The sequence below is a fragment of the Pongo pygmaeus genome, chromosome 15 (assembly GCF_028885625.2).
Source record: "Pongo pygmaeus isolate AG05252 chromosome 15, NHGRI_mPonPyg2-v2.0_pri, whole genome shotgun sequence".
Classification (NCBI taxonomy): Eukaryota; Metazoa; Chordata; class Mammalia; order Primates; family Hominidae; genus Pongo; species Pongo pygmaeus.
Genome location: NC_072388.2, coordinates 68,842,864 through 68,864,341, shown reverse-complemented (window position 1 = coordinate 68,864,341; position 21,478 = coordinate 68,842,864). Strand labels below are relative to the sequence as shown.

Here is a 21,478-nt window from a genome sequence, read left to right as displayed (position 1 = left end):
GAGAGTCTTGCTCTGTCACCCAGGCTGGAGTGCACCGGCGCCAACTCGGCTCGCTGCAACCTCCACCTCCTGGGTTCAAGTGATTCTCCTGCCTCAGCCTCCCAAGTAGCTGGGACTACAGGCATGTACCACCACACCTGGCTAATTTTTTGTGTGTTTTTAGTGGAGATGGGGTTTCACCATGTTAGCCAGGCTGGTTTTGATCTCCTGACCTCAGGTGATTCACCCACCTCGGCCTCCCAAAGTGCTGGGATTACAGGCGTGTGCTACTGCGCCCGGCCTAGTCATCTTTTTATCCATCCTTTGGTTGTTATCTCTGGCTCCATTGAATATTCCTCACATGACATCATTTCCCAACTTTACTCACCTGAGTCACCCTCCTGAATATGCCCTAGTTTGGCAACATCACTTTAAAAGATGGCAATGTCTCTTAGAGGGGCAGTGTGGAATCATGGTTAGGATCAAGAACTCTGGAGCCAGGGTACTTGGGTTTGAATCCTGACTCTGCCACTTGCACACTGTGAGACCCTGGGCAAGCTGCATAGCTTCTCTGTGGTTCAGTTTCCGCATCAATAAAATGGGAATGTAATAGTGCTTATAGTGAGGACTGAATAACTTAACATGTGTCAGGCAAATATAAAACAGCCTGGTACCTTGTGTATAGGTTAAGAAAGTGGTGTTGTTGATGATGATTATTATCATCTAAAAAAGAATAGCAGCTCCTGTAATTCCACCACTTTGGGAGGCCAAGGGGGGCGGACCTCGAGGTCAGCAAATCGAGACCATCTTGGCTAACACAGTGAAACCCCGTCTCTACTAAAAATACAAAAAATTAGCTGGGCGTGGTGGTGGGCACCTGTAGTCCCAGCTACTTGGGAGGCTGAGGCAGAAGAATGGCGTGAACCCAGGAGGTGGAGCTTGCAGTGAGCCAAGATCACACCACTGGACTCCAGCCTGGGCAACAGAGCGAGACTCTGTCTCAAAAAAAAAAAAAAAAAAGAATACCAGAGAGAGTGACTGAAGCCTCCCATTACTGAGCCTCTCCTCTCCCACAGACAGCAGGAAAGCCAGAGCAGGAGGCTTCCATCTTTCCCTCCCTCCCTCCCAAGTACACTGCATTGCAGAAGAGCAGCTGCAGATACTGCCCAGAGCTCACTCCTTTCATTTCCACAACAGACAAATTGTAGGGACAGAATCACCAAGGGCTACGGGGAGCTCGGATGCCCAGCTGGGAGCACCCAAACCTTGCATGCTTACTCCAAAGCAAATGATGCCAGCCAATCTGAGAGAGGACTCACAGTGGCCATTCAGCTAGAAAACAGCCATTGAAGAGCAGGACAGAGCAGAAAGTGGGAAAGGCGAGTCCCCAGAGAGCACAATGGAGACAGTGTTCTGAGCACAAAGCGTGCTCCATCCACCCTCATCTTATCACACATCCTTGCACCTGATGGGTGATAGGGGCATGGGGACCAGTTCTCCCATTGAAAACATGATAGCAGAGGCTCCCAACACATGCAAGACATTAGACCGGTCACTTCCTAAACAAGTCCTTCCTGCACATGAATGGGTCAGACCTTGCTCTTGCCATCATTGACAAAGTTAAAAATTAAATTTCATAACTGCATAACTGAGATTGTTTACTCACTGCAAATGATATGCCACCTTGACCTCCCACAGGAAGGCAAAAGTAGGGTGCCCTTGGGAAGCTGGCTACTGGCTGCTGCTCACTGGGGCTCCAGCTTCTACCTCTCCCAGATCTTGATGTGCTGAGAACCTTAATGCCCACAGAGGATACGCCAGTGGGGGAAGGGCGGGGGGACTAGCACAAGCCCACCACTCTACTCAGACAGGCAGTAGCATTTCTCCTCTACAGCTTCAAGGCTCCCTGTAACCCAGAGTTTCTCATTTGAAAGGAATTCCCTTTCCTGCTTGTAGATTCAAAGAAGTATTAGCCTGTCAGAGACTGAGAGCTCTTAGAGATATACAATGCTCATCTTTGGTGATTCTAAAAAGTTTCCTACCCCCATTTGGTACCGTTCTCTCCCAGCCTTTCCCTTTTCTTACAAATATCATGCCAAGGGTACTGACATTGTCTCCAAACCTAGGACTACAGCACAGGCTACAGGTTCCTGTGCATTCCCCCTACTAGATGCTCTGCCTTGGTGAGTGGAGCCAGCATCAACCCCATACATGGGTGCAGAACAACACTCATCTCACTGTCCAATTATAAAGAAAAAATAAGATTTCAAAACTTACTGCAAGGTTATAGTAATCAGGAGAGTGTGGCACTGGCATAGGACTAGACATACAGATTAAGGAATAGAATTGAGAATCCAGAAATAAGCTGATTTTTGACGAGAGGACCAAGACAATTCAAGATGGACAAATAGTCTTTTCAACAAGTAGTCCTGAGATAACCGAATATATGCATGAAAAGGAATGAAGTTATAAGAAATAAAAGAGGAAAAAAGATAAATTGAACTTCAGAACTAAAGCTTTTTGGCCAGGCGCAGTGGCTCATGCCTGTAATCCCAGCACTTTGGGAGGCCAAGACAGGCAGGTTGCTTGAGCTCAGGAGTTCAAGACCAGCCTGGGCAACATGGCAAAACATCGTCTCTACAAAAAACACAAAAATTAGCCCTGCATAGTGGCATGCACCTGTAGTCCCAGCTACTCAAGAGGCTGAGGTGGGAGGATCGCTTTAGCCCAAGAGGCCGAGGTTGCAGTGAGCCAAGATGGTACCACCACACTCCAGCCTAGGTGACAGAGTGAGATCTTCTCTCAAAAAAAAAGAAAAGAAAAGAAAAAAGAAAAAAAAGAAGCTTTTGTGCTTCAAAGGAAATTATTGAGAACGTAAAAAGAACCCACAGGATGGGAGAAAATATTTGTGAATCATATATCTGATGAGTCTTGTATCTAATGCCCAGTGGCTCACGCCTGTAATCCCAGCACTGTGGGAGGCTAAGGCAGGCAGATTACTGAGGTCAGGAGTTTGAGACCAGCCTGGCCAATATGGTGAAACCCTGTCTCTACTATAAAAATACAAAAATTAGCCGGGCTTGGTGGCACGTGCTTATAATCCCAGCAATTCCAGAGGCTGAGTCAGGAGAATCACTTTAACACAGGAGGCAGAGGTTGCAGTGAGCCAAGATGGTGCCACTGCACTCCAGCCTGGGTGACAGAGTAAGTCAGACTCCGTCTCAAATAAAAAAAAAAGAGAGAGAGAGAGAGTCTTGTATCTAGAATATATAAAGAGCTCTTGTAACTCAATAATGAAAAGATAAGTAACTGAATTAAGAAATGGGAAAAGGATCTGAGTAGACATTTCTCCAAAGATATAGAAATGGCCAAAAAGCACATGAAAAGATGCTCGACATCATTAGTCATTAGGGAAATGCAAATCAAAACACCATGAGATACCACTTCACACCCACTAGAAAAGATACTAATAAGAAAGATGGAAAATAGCAAGTGTTGACAAGGATGTGGAGAAATTGGAACCTTCATACATTGCTGGTGGGAATGTAAAATGGTTCAGCTAACTTGGAAAACAGCCTGTCAGTTCCTCAAAAGCATAAACATATAGTTACCACATGACCTAGCAATTCTACTCCTAGGTATATGCCAAGAGAATTGAAAACAGATAAACACACAAAAATGTACACAAATGTTCATAATAGTACTATTTATGACAGCCAAAAAAATGGAAACAGGCCAGGCGTGGTGGCCCACACCTGTAATCCTTTGGGAGGCTGAGGTGGGCATATCACTTGAGCTCAGGAGTTCAAGAACAGCTTTAGCAACATGGCAAAACCCCATCGCTACCAAAAATACAAAAATTTAGCCAAGTGCGATGGTGCACACCTGTGGTCCCAGCTACTCAGGAGGCTGAGGTAGGAGGATCAATTGAGACCGGGAGGTAGAGGTTGTAGTGAGTCCAGATCATGCCACTGCACTCCAGCCTGGGCAACAGAGCGAGACCCCTTCTCAAAATATAATAAAAAATAAAAATAGAAAATAGAAACAACCCAAATGTCCATCAGCTGATGAATGAATAAATAAAACAGGATATATATATATATATATATATATACACTCTATATATATATACTATATATACTATTATATATATACTATATAGTATATATACTATTATATATACTATATATAGTATATATACTATTATATATATACTATATATAGTATATATACTATTATATATACTATATATAGTATATATACTATTATATATATACTATATATAGTATATATACTTTATATATATACTATATATAGTATATATACTATTATATATACTATATATAGTATATATACTATTATATATATACTATATATAGTATATATACTATTATATATATACTATATATAGTATATATACTATTATATATATACTATTATATATATACTATATAGTATATATATATATACTATAGAATATTGTTGGACAATAAAAAGGATCTTAGTATTGATTCATGCTACAACAAGGCTGAGCCTTGAAAACATTATGCTGATTAAAATAAGCCAGGCAGAAGGACCACATATTATTATTCCATTTGTATGAAATGTCCAGAATAAGCAAATCATAGAAATAGAAAGTAGATTAGTGGTTGCCAAGGACTGAGGAGAGAGGTAATGGGAAGTGAATGCTAATGGGTACAAGATTTTTTCTCAGGTGATAAAAATGTTCTGGTATTAGATAATGATGATGGTTGCACAACTCTGTGAATTTACTAAGAACCACTCAATAGCATATTTTAAAATGGTAACTTTTATGGTGCACAAATTATATGTCAATACAGTTATTATTTTAAAGAATAAATAAAAACAGGTGGCTGGTCCACAGACCACAGTTTGCCAACCTCTGAACGAGTTCAACTCTTCCAGTTTACAGTTGAGCAAACCAAGAACCTAAAGATGAAGAAAACTAACATCTGCTAAGCAACAATTATGTGCTAAATAGAAGACATTTTGTATAAATTATCACTGTACATTAACTGGTTGTTTGGAACAAAAGCAATTCACTGAAAAACACATGTAAAACAAGTAGTAAGATGCTCTGGACACAGTAGATGTTCACACTGTAATAATAATAGTTTTTTGAGCATGTAACAAAAAAGGAAAAAGAAAATCAATAAGTGCCCAACAGTGGGGTCCATTTACCATTTATGCCATCTGTACATAAAGGATGGGCTTGAATTTTTAGCAGTATGACTGCTTTAAAAAAAAAGCTGGCATTGTCCACAGACCAAAAGGCAGGAGGTCTTTATAAAGCAGGGCACCATCCACTAAACACACACAGAGCCCACTTTTTCTGCAGCATCCAAAGGGGCCAACTGTGGCTGAAGAAGCTTGGAAACATTCCAGCTCACAGATGCACCCCAGGTCTCAGTACTTCACCTAGAGAGTCCTCTACACTGTCTGAGAGAGCCACACTGTTGCTCTAGGCAAGATCTATCCACATGAAGACAAAAAGGCCCTTGGCCCCTGAACTCCTATTAGACCCCCAGGCTCCTCAAAGATAGGACAAACCCCTTCCACCCTATGAGGATGTTCAGCCTGCCAACGTTTCATCAGTCCAGGCCAACAGAGTTTCACAGTTCATGTCAAGCATCCAGACCTTCAGTACTTGCTGGGAATGTGAAAGAAAAAAGACCAGACAGTAAACCAAGGTGTTCCCAGGGCAAGCTAGTCACATAACTCGAGTCTATAGGGGTGACGTCAGGAAGATGCAGTTCTATACTGTGGGGATGGGGAGCTAAAAAGAACAATAAGATCTGCTTCATAGCTCAACCCCAGGCACTTAGGAAACAAGTGTGTATTTCCCTAGGTTTTAGGAAATACAACAGTAAGAACTACGGAAATGACAATAGAACCCAATGCCTTTGTCAAAAAGCCACAGAACATTTTTTAAGCTTCCAACTTCAGAACAAAGCATCATCAAGAAGAAGTTACATCTCCCCAGATCCCTATATGCAAGGGATCCATGCATATAGATCCCTATATGCAATGACCTCAGGAAATAAAAAAATCAGGTACTTGTGTGCACTGTTGGAGGGGAGCAGTGGTTAGAATGAGAAAATGGGAGAAGTGGTGGTGCCCATACAGCTATATCAAGAAAGATTGTTCCTGGACCACGGAGCTCAAAGACAGGAAACATAACACATTTTTTTCCACACAGAAGTAACATAATGGATAGAGTTTTATATTCTATATTATTAGAACTATAATCCAGCTACACAAAAAATTAAAATGTCTTGGGAATGAGTCTGATAACAACCAATAATCAACCACATGGTCGCTCAACATTTATGGAAAGCGACGTGGTAGTATTCCTCAAATGCCTTAAAAAGTGCATGGCCTTTTGACACAATAGACAGCTGCTGGAAAGTTAATCTCCAAATTTTTAGGATTCATGATACATTCATACAATGAAATACAATGCAGACATTTTTTAAATGAGATATTTGTTGTATGTAACTTACTGGGAAATAAACCCATAATATAATTAGCTAAGAAAATGTTGTAAAACAATATATGACATTACACCATACTTGTCCTAAATAATGACAATAAGTACACACAAGGAAAAAAATCTAGAGGGTTAGACTTAACTGTTGCTATTTCAGGGGCATGAAATCACTGGCTTAATCTTTCTACCTTATATACTTCCGTATGGTCAGAATTTTTTTAACAGAATGTGTATAGCTTTTCTATTTAGAAGAAAATGAAAATATTTATCATCTTAATTATCTGGTTAATTAAATCCCTAATACACAGACCTACACAAATATATTACATAAGCCTCTACAACACATGCATTTAGAGGTTGCACAGTGTGGCTATGTCATTTGTTTAAGCAATTTTCTAGTATTGGATATTTAGGTTGTTTCCAATTTTTTGGCACTATAAACAGAACTTGGATTGTAATCCTTGTGGCTAAATAGTTTCACATATTTTTAGTTACTTCCTTAGAATAAATTCCTAGAAGTGGAATTGCAGGCCCAAAATGTGGACACGATTGAGGACTTTTGACCCATATTGCAAGACTATCCCATTAAAAAGTCAGTGCCAATTTACTTTCCAAACTGCAATGGAAGGGTACCCTTTTCCCTTTAACTGACCCTGAATATCATCATCTTTTCCCAGTTTTTGCTAATTTAGTAAGCAAAAGCATTCATCATCATTTTTATTTGTATTTCTAAAATGACAAAAGAAGATAACATCATTCAGATTCACTTATTGACTATTTATTATTATCGTATGACTGGTTTATTGCTATCTCTTGCCCACATTTTCACTAGGATCTTTTTGTTTCTGAATTGTAAGAGTTCTTTACATAAGATTAGCTCTTTGTTGTTAAGGCTAATGTGTGTTGTTTGCTTTTAGTTTAGTTTTTCTCTTTTTAGAAACGGGGTCTCACTATGTTATCCAGGCTGGAGTGGGGTGGCTATTCACACGTGCAATCATAGAGCAATATAGCCTTGAACTCCTGGGCTCAAGCAATCCTCCTGCCTCAGCCTCCCAATTAGCTGGGACTACAGGCTTGTGCCACCATGCTCAGTTTTGCTTTTAGTTTTGTTTAAGGTATTTGTGTCCAAAAATTTAAAATTTGTATATATTTTCCTAACAATAAAAGGCATTCAGGATTCCAAATAACTGACTTATAAATGAGCTTTTGAAATATTATTGTTTGTATATTGTCTTTTATATAGTTACTTTATCATATGTCTTAATCTCTTTTCTGCATGTAAACTCCTTGAAGGCAGAGGTCATGACATTTTTTTGAATCCTCCCTAGCAACCAGCACACAGCCCACAGTATAGCAGAGCTCAAAAATGTCTGGGATGAAAAGATCATTGTGCCTGGGGATTTGCTTTGAAGCAATCCAGTTTGGGGGCAGGAGATGGAAATAAGGTAAAGATGAAACAGAATTGGCCATTTGTTAATCATTGTTGAAGCTGGGTGATGGGTATATGTTCATTATACTATTATTTCTACTTTTTTTATCTTTTTTTAATTTCCATAATCAAAAGATTGTGTTTTTTTAAATGTTTGTTTCATTGATTGGTCAATAGCATTAGAAAGAGAACTTCTGCAACAACAATGGTGATAGAAATGGAATACATATGTATCAAGGCCACTTCTGTAGCCCAAAAAAGTTAAGAGCACAGCCTTCGATATTAGGCAGGCTTGAGTACAACTTGTCTTAGGCCCTCGATATTAGGCAGCCTTGAGTACAAATTGTCTTAAGCTTAGGGACCTCAAGTCAGCCATTCAACCCCACTGAAACTCAATTTTTCTTTATACATAAGAGTATTAATAACTATCTCAAAAGGTTGTAGTAAAGATTAATGGGTGTAAAACACAGGGCCTAGCACCTGATAGCACTCAATAAAAAGCAGACATCATTGTCATTCAGTGATGCACACATTTGCCAAGCTCCAGCCAACACAGCCTGATGGTGACAGCCCAACACCCTTCCACTGCAGCTGAGATTTCAGTTAATCAGCTTGGGCACCAGACAACTGCTTGGCAGAGGACTTGATAGAACAGATGTCAGGAGTTGTGTTCCAGATACCCAGAACAAAAAACAGATAAGACCATAGCAAAGGAAAAAGCCTATAGTTCCTGACCTTACTCAACAGGTCACCAATGAGGCTAAATTCCACATCTCAAGGATGCAATCGAGAAACAAGAGTGATGAAGTCCTTACAAAAGTGGTTTGAAACTTTGATCAAACATTGGCATCGCCTGGGGAGCTCGAAAAAACACAATGTCTGTGTCCCATTCCCAGATATTGATTTAATGGTCTGGGACATGGCCTAGGTTTCAAGACCTTTAAAAGTCTAACATGATCTAATGTACAGCTGTAGTGTCACTGCTGTAGAAGAAAGCTGAACCACTCCTGTGTGTGAGTTGGAGTTGGAGGTAGGGAGGGAAGAGGACAAGGAAAAACAAAGGGAAAGAACAGAGGCCAGCGAGTCCCACATGAAGCCCATTAAAGCCAAGTCAGTCACGTGGTCTCAAGCTGTGTCCCATGCCAAACAAATCCAATCCCATTAGAGTCCCATCACTCCCCCCATAAACTTCAAGAGAGGGTTACTGTGTAATAATTTCCAGGGCTAAAATATGTTAATACCAGGATGCATGCATATCAATATTCTAAAGAATATTAAAGCAATGTAGTTTATCTCTGGGTTTTGGTCTTGGGGGAAAAAAAAAAAAAAGCCCAGCTAAGTGATGGAGGTTGGAGAAAGGAGAAAGCATTCATCTCCCGGCATTTTGGCAGCCAGTCAATGTGACTGAAGCACACTCAAAGAGGCAGCCTTATTTTGTGAAGTTATTGCAGTGTCTTTGATCAGCGGGAAAAGCACATCCATTTTAATCACTGTAGCTGGGATGGGCCCGCTGTCTGGCTGTCTGGCTGCCCACCAGAGTGAGCTAGCCTTCAGCCTACAGACACATGGCAGTGCTTAGCATGTCAAACAAATGAGGGGGTTCTTGACTATCTACACAACTCTTGCTGAACTTCGGGGACTCTGTCGTTTAGCAATTTAGCCTGGACTAATCTGGAAGTTCCTTTCCCCCAGTAAACACCACCTGGCCTGGCCTGGCCTCACCAAAACAAAAGCTGGCCAGTGGGCTGTCTGTCATGAGGTAGCCAACACCTCAGAATCAGGAGGGCAGGGGTCAGCCGTTCCTACAACCAACACACCCAGGATCACACAAGCCTGGAGAAAGAAAAAGCCAATGGCCACAAACTCCACTCTCCTCCTTTACCTTCACCCTGTCTCAGCCCCAAACTAATCTGAGAGAAGTCTGATTCCTCCCCACAGACATGAATTCTTAGCAATGCAGTTTTAAATATATACAAAGATCACCCACATTCTTTTTACCAGAATAAACAGTTTTTTAAAAATTTATGGAAGAATTCATCCATTTTCCAACTTAGGGATTTTCAACAAAAGGTTTGGTGGGTTTTTTCCTTAAGCTGTATACTGCTATCGACATGATAGAAAGATTTCAGTAATAGAACTACAGTAAAGATGGGAATAATCATGATGATAATGACAAAAATTTATATATTATTTATGTGTTCCAAGTGTTTCATGTGTTCACTGATTTTATCTTCATCGCGACCTAATGAGGGAAGCTATAATAATGATCGTTAACAATACTAATTATAGGAATATATAATATATAACAATTATTATTACATACAATAATAATGAATAACAACAGATAAGCAATCACAATAATCAATCTCCACTTTTCAGATAAGGAAATTCTGACCCCAGAGAAGCTCGGGGACTTACCTGAGGGGTGGGGGCTGAGCTTCGTGCCCAGGTGTCCGGCTCCAGGAGCAGCGCTCTAACCAGACCACCAGACTGCCTCCTTCCAGAGCACACCTCAGAGCCTCCTTTAAAACTGCCAGCTCAGAGAGCCAACAGAGTATGGAGGGCTTCTGAGGGCTCTGGACTTAGGGATTTGTGAGTCTGAACCCCAGCTCTGCCACTCCACATCCCACACCTGTTGCATCATCTATAAATGGGGATAATGATACCTACCTCACAGGCTTGTGGTGAGGCTTAAATGACAAAATGAATTAAAAGCACCTCTCCCAGGGTCGGCAACGAACGTCAGTTTAACCCAGTGACTATCAAGCCTGGCTGCCCATTTGAATCAACCAGAAAACTTTTAAAATGCTGATATCCAATCCCTAACCTCCTCATCCCTCTACCTTTCTACCTCAACAGAAAGTTAGTCTCAAATGAGTAATCCACTGTGTCCCACCTGGAAATGAAACCTGAAGCCCCTCAGACCAAAGACCAGCCTATATACCCTTTGCCACATTGATTGAGAATTACAGGGGAGCTTTTAAACCCCTGAAGCCTCTGTCCCTGGCTCTAAGACAACAGGATTCCCCCAAATGTTGTTCAATTAGACAAAGAAGTTGCAGGTGCCAGGACCATTCCCAACCACTTGGCTAAGCTCATCCTTGTCCAGTGACCTTCCACACTTTCATCAGGACAGCACCTTCACTCAGCTGGCACCATATCTCTCACAGAAGCTGCCTACCACCCAGGCTGCCTCCCACCTCAGCCACAAGCCCCTGCATAGGAGGAAGCAGCCCAGAAGCTTTCCTGAGAAGCACCTTTCTGTCCCACCGTTGCCTGTGTTTTAGAAATAGTCTGTGCCAAGGCCAGGTGTGATGGCTCACACTATAATCCTAGCACTTTTGGAGGCTGAGGCGGGAGGATCACTTGAGGCCAGGACTTTGAGACCAGTCTGGGCAACATAGCAAGATCCTGTCTCTAAAAAATATTTTAAAAATAAGCTGGGTGTGGTGGCGTGTGCCTATAGTCCCAGCTATTCAGGAGGCATGGGTGGAAGGATTGCTTGATCCCAGGAGTTCAAGGCTGCAATGAGCTATGATTGTGCCACTGCACTCCAGCCTGGAGTGAGACCCAGTCTGCAACAGATTGAGACCCTGTCTCCAAAAAAAGAAAAGAAAAAAGAAATAGTCTGTGCCAAGGTCCAACACAGTCAGCGTTACTTTGACAACGCACTAACCAGAAGATCATGCAAGATGAGAGGTAGGACTGCCTGACTTAGGTTTTAAAATCTGAGTATATGCATACCTCTATGTGTATACACACACACACACTCACACATCCAAGAACCATAGTACACTTTGTGCTCAAAGAGGGCTCTGCTTCGTTCAAGGACTGGGGATAGAAAGCAGGGAGGGCAGGGGGTAGCAATAAACAGGGAAGGGAATACCGGGGTTGCCCATGGAAACTGGCAGGAATAAGAAAAATAATCAGCTCACATTTGACAGAAGAGAAAAGCACAGGTCTGGCCCTCCAAGGAGACAGCCAGCAGGGAGGATGGGGACCAAGCAATGCCAGTTTCCTGGCTTGGGCTTCCATGCGTCTTTTCAGGACCTACTGCCAGTTGGCAAGAGGTGGCATGGAGGGCCGGGGAGGGCTGGAGAGGGGGAAGGCAGCATGGAGCGGAGTTGAAGAGCCACTCACTCAACTGTTTCCCAGAAAGTGAAGGCGCCAAGAAGCCCTCGCGCTCTCGGGACACCTCCCCTCTGCCTCCATCCAGGAAAGAGCCCAAAAGGATTGTCCAAGGCCTCACCTGGGTAAAGGAGCCATCCTCGCCACACTCTGGGACAAACACAGCTTCCTGAGGCTTCTTGGCTTGCTCCAGGGCTTGAGCCCGCTCCAGGCGACACTTGCTCTGGCCAGCATCTGAAAGAGGAGAGGAGCAGATTTCATATTTCACTTGGATTCGACACTGGGGCCAAGGGACAAAATGGCTGAGAAAACCACTCCACCTGTGCGGGAGCCCACACACAACCAACTGGCTTGTCCAAGCCTAAAAGGGCCATGGCTAGTAACTGCTGCACAGCCCCCCTTCCCCGTATGTCATTCATAGAAAAGCAGAGGAGTCGTGTTTATCCCAAGTTCTGCCTGTCTTTTCTCCCAAGTACCTCTACCCTGGCCCCATAGAAAAAAAAAAATGTTTTACTTCCATGATTTTTCACTGGGTTTATTCTAAAAGTAGTAAGCCTAACAGGGGCTCAACCATGTCTTATGGTTCAAGAATTGCAACCATTTTCTTTGGAAAATCAGAGGCTCTAGTGCAGCCTGCTTAGCCACCTACAACTCCTGTGATGACTCTAAGCAGTCCAGGGTCACAAATTCAAATATGTACAGGACTCAGGAAAAAGATATAAATCAGAGAAACCAGCTGGATATGAGAGGAATGACATTCAGTTCTGAGAGACTATAGAGAGTGCTGTAAGACTGTGGCAAACTGGACAACAGGCTCCCCTTTAAAGCAGTAGCTGTTATGCAGGTCTAGCCATGTGTTGCTTTGTAGGAACACAGACCTAATGTTACCAGACTTTCCAATTTTGGAATAGAAGGACACAAAGCCAGATTTTTTTTCATTGAATCTCCCAATTTTTAAATGTTATCCCAAATGTTTTTTGCTGTTTTTAAACAGGCAAACAGACCAAACAAAACACATCTGTTGGCCAACAATTTGGAATCACTATTCAGGAGCCAGCAATAATGTCTTGCCGTTTTAAGCATCTCCATAAAAAGAAAAAGGAAAGTGCTGGCCAGATAGCAGCACATCTCTTTAAGCCCTAGCCTGGGGGCAGTGTTTGAAAGACAGAAAAATGCTCATTCCTTCAGGTAGACCAGGCTTTCTTCCCTCAGCCCTGGTGGAAGGGGTGGAGAGATAGGAAAGCAAAGTGAGTGGACAGACTTACTCCAAGCTTCCCTGCTGCAAATGCACAGTGAGGGAGCTGGGGTGCCCAGGAACCTCTCCTTGGCTGGGCAGGGGTGCACACACTCACCTTTGCATCTACCTCGATGCACCACGCCCAGGGTCGGGTCTCGGCACTTGGCTCGCTGGTACTCACACATGGACTCGTAGGACCTGCCATCAGAGGCACAGATGGGTTTGGGTTGAGTCCTGGAGCAGTGGAGGTTGCACTGAGGGTCACGGTCACTTATTAGAAACTAGGTTGGAAAAAAGTGAAAGGGTACAGAGGTTACTTTTGCAAGAAAAGTAGGGGCGAGTCCATGACTTACAGTACTTGTTTGCCTTTAGAAAGTAAGTCCCTAATAAACCCAAATAAAACCCTAAAGGTGAAGGGAAGGGAGCAGTCACAAAGTCTAACCAAGGAAGGCATCCTCTATGCATCATAAGAACAATAATGTCTAACAATTACTGACCATTAACAGGCACTGTGCCAAGTAATTCACATCCAGGATCTCAGTCCTCACAACAACCCTGTGAAATAGGAACCCTATTCTGTAGACGAGGAAACCGAAGCCTAGAGACGTAACTTGCCCAGTGTCACATAGCTATAAGCAGTGGAGGCTGAATTAGAACCTAAATCTGTCAGAAGTAAAATCAAAGCTTTACCCTCTAGGATGTCCAGCCTCTCCATCCATGCAGATGGCCATGCAGCCTCTATTTGTGTTCCTCAAATCAGGAACACACCATAAATCTCCAAATTCCATCTCGGGAAAGTTTTATTTATTAGATCGTAGTGAGCTCCAAATCTATCATCCCTCCAATTTTTGCCCACCTCTCTCTGGCAGAATACAGAAGTTAAATAATTTTCTGTGAGAAACAGATTTCCTGATTTTTAAAATAACAACATTAATCGCTTGGAAAATGCTGAGTTAAGCAGATTTTCTTGGTGAAGGGCTTCTCAGATGACTCTGATACATTCTTATGCATTGTGAACCTCCAAGACGCATAGTAAATTAAAGACAGCTACAAATTATTTGCTACTCCTCCCATTGAGCTATGGAGTCTAATTTCCTCTCCCTTGAATCTGGACTGGCCTCAGAAACTTGCTTGACCAAGAAAATACTATGGGAGTGGTGTCTGGGGACTTCAAAGTTAGGTTACACGAAGCCTTGCAGCTCCTTCCTGGGCCTCTTGTAATAATCACTCTTGAGGAAATCAGCTGCAAGGAAATCAGCTGTAAGAAGCCTAACAAGCCTGAGACCACCATACTATGAGGAAGCCCAAGTTTACCCATGTCAAAACCATGCAGAGAGAGAAATGCCCAACCAACCCAGGCACAGAGACATGTTGAGTGAAGAAGCCTTCAGGTGAGTCTAGTCCCAGCTGTCATCTAATTGCAACTCAGAGAGATGAAAATAAATAATTGCATGAGAGACCCCAAAGTCAGAACCACCCAGCTGAGCCCAGTTAACCCACAGAATTGAGAGAGATTATAATCATAAATTGTTTTAAGCCGTTAAGTGTTGTGGTAGTTTGTTACACAACAATCAACCAGATCAAGGGGCATATACAATGAAGCATCTTCCAAAGTTACTTAACCATGAACCCCTATATCAGGGAACCCCCTGTTAACAACAACAGAATACAGTTGGAGAACAATAACTGAGCTATTACAATCCATGAGCTTCTGCTCCGTAACCCATGATTAGATTGTACGGGCCTTGAGACCTGGGTCCACTCTTACCTACTCCCATATAGCAGAGTCCTGAGCACACAGAATGAGGCTCCTCATCAGACTGGGTTGAGGGAATGAATGTCCCACAATAATGAATGGCAATGTCATGAGCACAAATCAGGCCATCAGTAATGGTAGAGCTGACTATGTAACCAAGCTCGTAGAGGTTTTGGGAAGGCGTGAATACAAGCTCTGTCTCTGATGTATTTGTGGGCCCTTTGTGTGAAGCAAATAGATGAGAACTTGCTGACCCTTTTCCAGAACAGCAGAGAAGTTTCAGAGGTAGCACCACACCCTTCAAGGCAGTACTGGAAACACACACCCCACACTGGCCAAACTCAAAGAGGGCCCGAACCTGTCCATAAATACACCGACCACATCCCAGCTATAAAACCAGTCCCTCCTTGGGACTGGACCTCATGCCTGGGTGCTGGCTGCCTAGCACAGGGACGGAGCAGCTGAGGGCTGAAACCACTGCACAGGCCTTGTCCAAATGGACAGTGAAATTGCGCTTTCTCTTCAGACACCTTGGGCTCCCACGCACTCACAGGTCACACCTGAATCTTGCCCAGGGCCCAAAGGGAAATATCCAGATAGTGTCTCATGAGCACAGCATTTGATAGAGTCCAGTGCTCAGGGGTAAAAATAAATAACTCAGATCATCATCTCCAGAGGAAGCCCACTGCCTCCAGGGCTGCCCCACAGAAGAGGGGTGAGCTGATGGGGGGAAATGGGAGAGGACAGCATTGTTCAGTCAAGCCCTGCACACGATCCCCAGCCTCAACCCTCCTCAAGTTGCCCCTGCCTTAAACCCGTGAGCCATGTCCCACTGCTCGGGGACCCTTACATCATCTCCCAGGCCTGGTGAGAATCAGACCCGGGGGCCCCTCTCTGTCCCTCTGCTCTCTCTTCCCTGCTCCCCCTTGCTCCCTGCTGGTGGGGCACACGGGCCTGCTTCCTATTTATCAAATGAGCTACCTCTGCTCCTACCTCCAGGCCTTCAGGCACGCTGTTCCTTCTCCATTCCCTCCCACCCTGCTTCGGATTTTGGCTCAGGTGGTCTCTTCCAGAAGGCCCTCCCTGACTCTCCCAGGTGAGGACGATCTCCTGTAATACTCTCTCACACTTCATTTTTCCTTCGTGGCTCTTCACACAGTTTGTAATGAAGAATTCATTTGCATGATTTGGTTACCAATGGAATCCCCAACTCTTAGCTCCATGAAGATGAGAACGATGCCTGCTTTGCCTGTGAACACCTCCCCCGAGCATCTAACACAATCCTGGGGCCCTCCGTCATGTGTGGGAGGAGTGCAGCCCTGTAGCAGCATCTCCCGCCTGCCATTCCCTCAACACCTGCCAGTGGGATGTCACAGGCCTGGCTTTCCGGGCTCCTGCCACCCCCGGGGATCGCTGGGGCCACTCCTCATGCCCCTGTGCTTCCAGCCTTGCCGTCCTCAGCCATGTTCTCCCGTCCCACTTCTGCATTGCACGTGGGCAGAGGTGGCCCAGAGCCTGCCATCTTTACTCCACCTCAGAACAGGAACTCTCATCAGGAGTGTCTCGTGCTGGGCCTGACCTGCCTGGAGGGCAGGGCTGTCTCACCTGGATGTTCAGCATCTGGTGCCTGGCACACAGAGTAGGTGCTTGGTCAACAGTTTTTGACTTTGTGAAGTCCTTTTTGCAGGTGGGCCGGTGTTTCTGTTTGTTATAATGAAAGGCAGTGGGACCTAGTGATTAGAAGCTTGGCTCTGGAGCCCAGCCATGGGTGTCAGTACCAGCAACAGCACCCACATGCTGTTTAACCCTGGGAATGTTGCCTAGCTTCTCTGGGCTTTTAGTTTTCTCATCCGTAAAATGAGAGTAGTAACAAGCCTTGCCTCATAGGGTGATGTGAAGATTCAATTATTAACATATCCTAAGTCACGTATAAGTTCTTGTTCATCTTCTTTCTTTGGAATTTAATTGAAGAGGGGCATGGTTTAAGAGAACACACAGAAAAAAGAGGGAGAGGAAGGCAAAGTTTCTTTTCAAACCCACTGAGGTTGCCTAGTTGCCCATGCTGCAGCTCACGGGACAGGAGAGCTGCCAGTGTCCCCGTGAAGTTGAACTACAGGCCAAAAAATCGGTTTGAAAATGGATTGCTCCCAGACAGGGCGGCCGGGCAGAGGCGCTCCTCACCTCCCAGACGGGGCGGCCGGGTAGAGGCGCTCCTCACTTCCCAGACAGGGCAGCCGGGCAGAGGCGCTCGTGGAGGTGAGGAGCTCCTGCCGGGCCGCCACCCCGTCTGGGAGGAAGTGAGGAGCGCCTCTGCCCGGCCGCCCCGTCTGGGGGATGAGGAGTGCATGTGCCCCCCTCTGGGAAGTGAGGAGCGCCTCTGCCCGGCCGCCCTGTCTGGGAGGTGTACCCAACAGCTCCGAAGAGACAGCGACCATCGAGAACGGGCCATGATGACGATGGCGGTTTTGTTGAAAAGAAAAGGGGGAAATGTGGGGAAAAGAAAGAGAGATCAGATTGTTACTGTGTCTGTGTAGGAAGAAGTAGGCATAGGAGACTCCATTTTGTTATGTACTAGGAGAAATTCTTCTGCCTTGGGATGCTGTTGATCTATGGCCTTGCCCCCAGCCCCGTGCTCTCTGAAACATGTGCTGTGTCAACTCAGGGTTAAATGGATTAAGGGCGGTGCAAGACGTGCTTTGTTAAACAGATGTTTGAAGGCAGCATGCTCGTTAAGAGTCATCACCACTCCCTAATCTCAAGTACCCAGGGACACAAACACTGCGGAAGGCCGCAGGGACCTCTGCCTAGGAAAACCAGAGACCTTTGTTCATGTGTTTATCTCCTGACCTTCTCTCCACCATTATCCTATGACCCTCCCATATCCCCCTCTCCGAGAAACACCCAAGAATCATCAATAAATACTTAAAAAAAAAAGAAAAGAAAAGAAAATGGATTGCTCTACGCCGAGAGAGAGGCCACAGCAGCTGTGCCAGAGACCAGCTTCTTAACAAGGGGAACACTCTGTCTGCAAACAGACAGGTTAAAGAACTTCAGAGGCCCCACCCATCCCAACACACAGAGATCATTCTCAGCTTCAGAAGAGCACCCAAAATATTCCTGTCTAGAAATTACTGGTCCCTAAGGCCAAATAAAAAGTTCAGAGATAGCATGGGGGCATTGACAATCTTCAATCAACTATGGTGTCACATTTTCATCTGTTTTAGGAACTGTGTGTTATTTGTGATTGTTTTCACACACAAAAAAAATGAGCTCTATAAAATGGAGCTTTAACCAGATGGCTACGCCCTAATAAGATCACCCAAAGCTCCAGGGCCCCAAAGGGATTACTCTGTGTCCACAAACCCTCCAGTTCATTCCTTCATCTGTTCATCTGCTCTGTACTCAATAAGTGATCACCAACAGTGAGCCCAACACTGTACCAGCATAGGAAGCAACACGTAACCAACATGGTACCCACCCTCAGTAAGATTACCATTTAGGGTGGAGACAAGGAGCATGATAACAGGACACCATGGAGCTATTAAGATAGAGGCAATAAGAGAAGACTTAATCCTAGAGACTCTGGAACGCTCCAAAGCCACACGGTCCAAAAGAACTTCTCACCATGATGGACATGTTCTATATCTGTGCTGTCCAATACAGCAGCCACAAACCACATGTGGCTGTTAAGCACTGCAATGTAGCTAGTGCAACTGGGAAATCAAATATTTAGTTACGTTTAATTTTAGTTAATTTAAGTTTAAATGACCACATGTGGCTAGTGGCTACTGTATGCAACAGCCCAGTTATAAAGTAAAAAAAACAAGAGGAGAAGAGAGAGGAGGGAGTGTAGTCTTCAATCGAATTTTTCTCAGTTGAGCCAGGTGAACACTGATTGAGAGAAAAACAAAAAAGAGAAAAAAGAAAAAGAAAAAAGAAGCTGATCTGGAGAATAATTTCTGCATTTTGAAATTAGACAGTATGTTAGGCCATTCTTGCATTGCTATGAAGAAATACCTGAGGCCAGGCATGGTGGCTCACACCAGTAATCCCAGCACTTTGGGAGGTCAAGGAGAGGGGATTGCTTGAGCCCAGGAGTTCAAGACCAGCCTGGGCAACATAGAGAGACCCTGTCTCTACAGAAAATTTTAAAATTAGCCAGGCATAGTAATGCATGCCCATGGCCCTAGTTACTTGGGAGGCTGAGATGGGAGGATCACTTGAGCTGGGAGGTGAAGGCTGCAGTGAGCCATGATGGTACTACTGTACTCCAGCCTGGGTGACAGAATAAGAATGAAAGAAAAGAAAGGAGAAAAGAGAAGAAAAGAAAATAAACAGGGAGTGAAGGAAGAAGGAAGGGAGGGAGGGAAGGAAGGAAGGAAGGAAGGAAGGCCGGCCTGAGACTGGGTAATTTATAAAGAAAAGAGATTTAATTGCTCATGGTTCTGTAGGCTGTACAGGAAGCATAACACTGGCATTTGCTCTGCTTCTGGGGAGGCCTCAGGGAGCTTTTACTCAGGGCAGAAGGCGAAGCAGGAGCTTGCATGTCACATGGCAAAAGCAGAAGCAAGAGGGATAGGGGGGCAGATCACACACTTAACCAGATATCACAAGTACTCACTATTGCAAGGACAGCACCAAGCCATGAGGGATGCACGCCGAGGACCAAAGCACCTCCCACCAGGGCCCACCTCCAACATTGGGGATTACATTTCAACATGAGATTTGGGTGGGGACAAATTTCCAAACTATGTCAGATAGAAAATCAGTTCACTATTTATGGGTCAAAACCAGGATATTCCAGGAGTTTGGAGTTGCTCAGGAGCAATCATGGTTGGTGGAAATTTGGGAGGTTGGGCAGGAGCAAGCCATCTCTCCAACAAGCCAAACACTGAGCCATTTCCTTCTAGAGGGAAATAGCAGTTTTACAGAAATCTTCACTTATATTCCTTTCCTTCTTCCTAACCAAAAGACACTAAAAACAAAATAATAATGTTAAATATGATTGCATAATACAGAAACCAAACAAAAGGAGCTGGGATAATTGTATATCTGCAGTTGTCTCTCCCACCCGTTCTCCTTGCAGAGTGGATGACTCCAAACACTCTGTGTTTTGTTCACATTTGTAAAGTAGGACGGATACTTGATATACACATAAACAAGTCATTTTTCCTATTGGAAAAGTAAGCTACTGACTGGGGGCTGCCTTTGCCATGGAGGAGATCGGGTAGATGAAATCAATTTTGGACTAGTCATCCCCTCCATCTGAAATGCACACATGCTGATTCTTCCCCTTCAGTCTCCAGCATAGTAGAATGCAAGCCCTGCCACAGCTTTTGCTCAGGGAGACCACCCCAATACCACAAGCTGTGTTAGGTTTGACTGACTGCCAAGTTTCCATGACAATATAGGGAATAAAAGAGCCAGCCTAAGATTCCATCTGGGAGGAGATGTTTAATTCTTTATAATATAGAGCTGTGCTCACCCTCTTAACTTCCACCTGTTAGTATAATGCTGACTTAACCAATATCTAAAATCTAAACAGGTATTTTTCTGGTAATATGCATACTCATATATTTTTCCTGGGTGTAGAGAAGGAGACAATAGCCAGGCTAAACAACTAGGTCAGAGGTCTATCCACTGGATTTGGGAGACTGAAGTCCACAATTTGGAGCAGCAAGTGACATTTCTCTCTGTGATAACATACTCAAAAATCACAGGCCAAACTCAAATTAATTTTAGGTTTTTCTTTAATAAATTCGTATGTAACACAGCTTCAAGTACTCACTTTCAAACTTTTTGCTTCACTTATCTGTTGGAGCAAAACAAATCACCCCTAAACTTAGCAGCTTCAAACCACAATTTATCATTTCTCATACTTATGTGGATTGGCTGGGCTCAGCTAGGAGGTTCTTCTGCTCCACATGGTACCACCTGAGGTAACAGATTTGACTTCACTCAGTTGGGAGATTGGCTGGGGCTCTGTCTCCAACAGGCTTTCCTGTCTTATCCATGACGACTTCATTTAGTCCTTTATCTCTCGCCTGGGTGTTTGATTCTTTGGCACCAAACTTCCGCCCCCATCCCTACCCCTAACCCAAGTTCAAATTCCACATTGCCACTGAGGTTATCATCCTAAAAAGCAAATACTTTCATATTTTAAACACCACTATTAGCTTCCTTGGCACTCCTACTGCACTGTGTTTATACTTCTATCAAAACCCTCGATATACTGCATTATCATTTATCTATTTACACGTCTATAAAAGATTGTGTCTTATTCCTCTTTATATACATAGGGCATAACACAGCACCTTACCAAAAAAGTTTGTTCAGTACATGTTTGAGGAATGAATGAATGAATATCAAACCTTACCTAAAATATATCATGAAGAAGTAGCTCTTTTTTCTGTCACTTACTGTGAAAAGAAATATTCT

At 43.9% G+C, this 21,478-nt stretch overlaps 1 protein-coding gene across 4 annotated transcripts in view; it reads right to left on the bottom strand.

Annotated features, from left to right (window-relative positions):
- The window catches only part of SMOC1 (SPARC related modular calcium binding 1), a 148,504-nt gene that overhangs the window by 63,247 nt on the left and 63,779 nt on the right, over nucleotides 1–21,478 (bottom strand). For all 4 annotated transcript variants that reach the window (XM_054449026.2, XM_054449028.2, XM_054449029.2 and 1 more), the window contains exons 2-3: nucleotides 13,400–13,565; nucleotides 12,169–12,281 (exon numbers count right to left, since the gene is read on the bottom strand). In XM_054449026.2, the coding sequence (XP_054305001.1) occupies nucleotides 12,169–12,281; nucleotides 13,400–13,565 (279 nt within the window). The remainder of the gene's footprint in view (nucleotides 1–12,168; nucleotides 12,282–13,399; nucleotides 13,566–21,478) is intronic.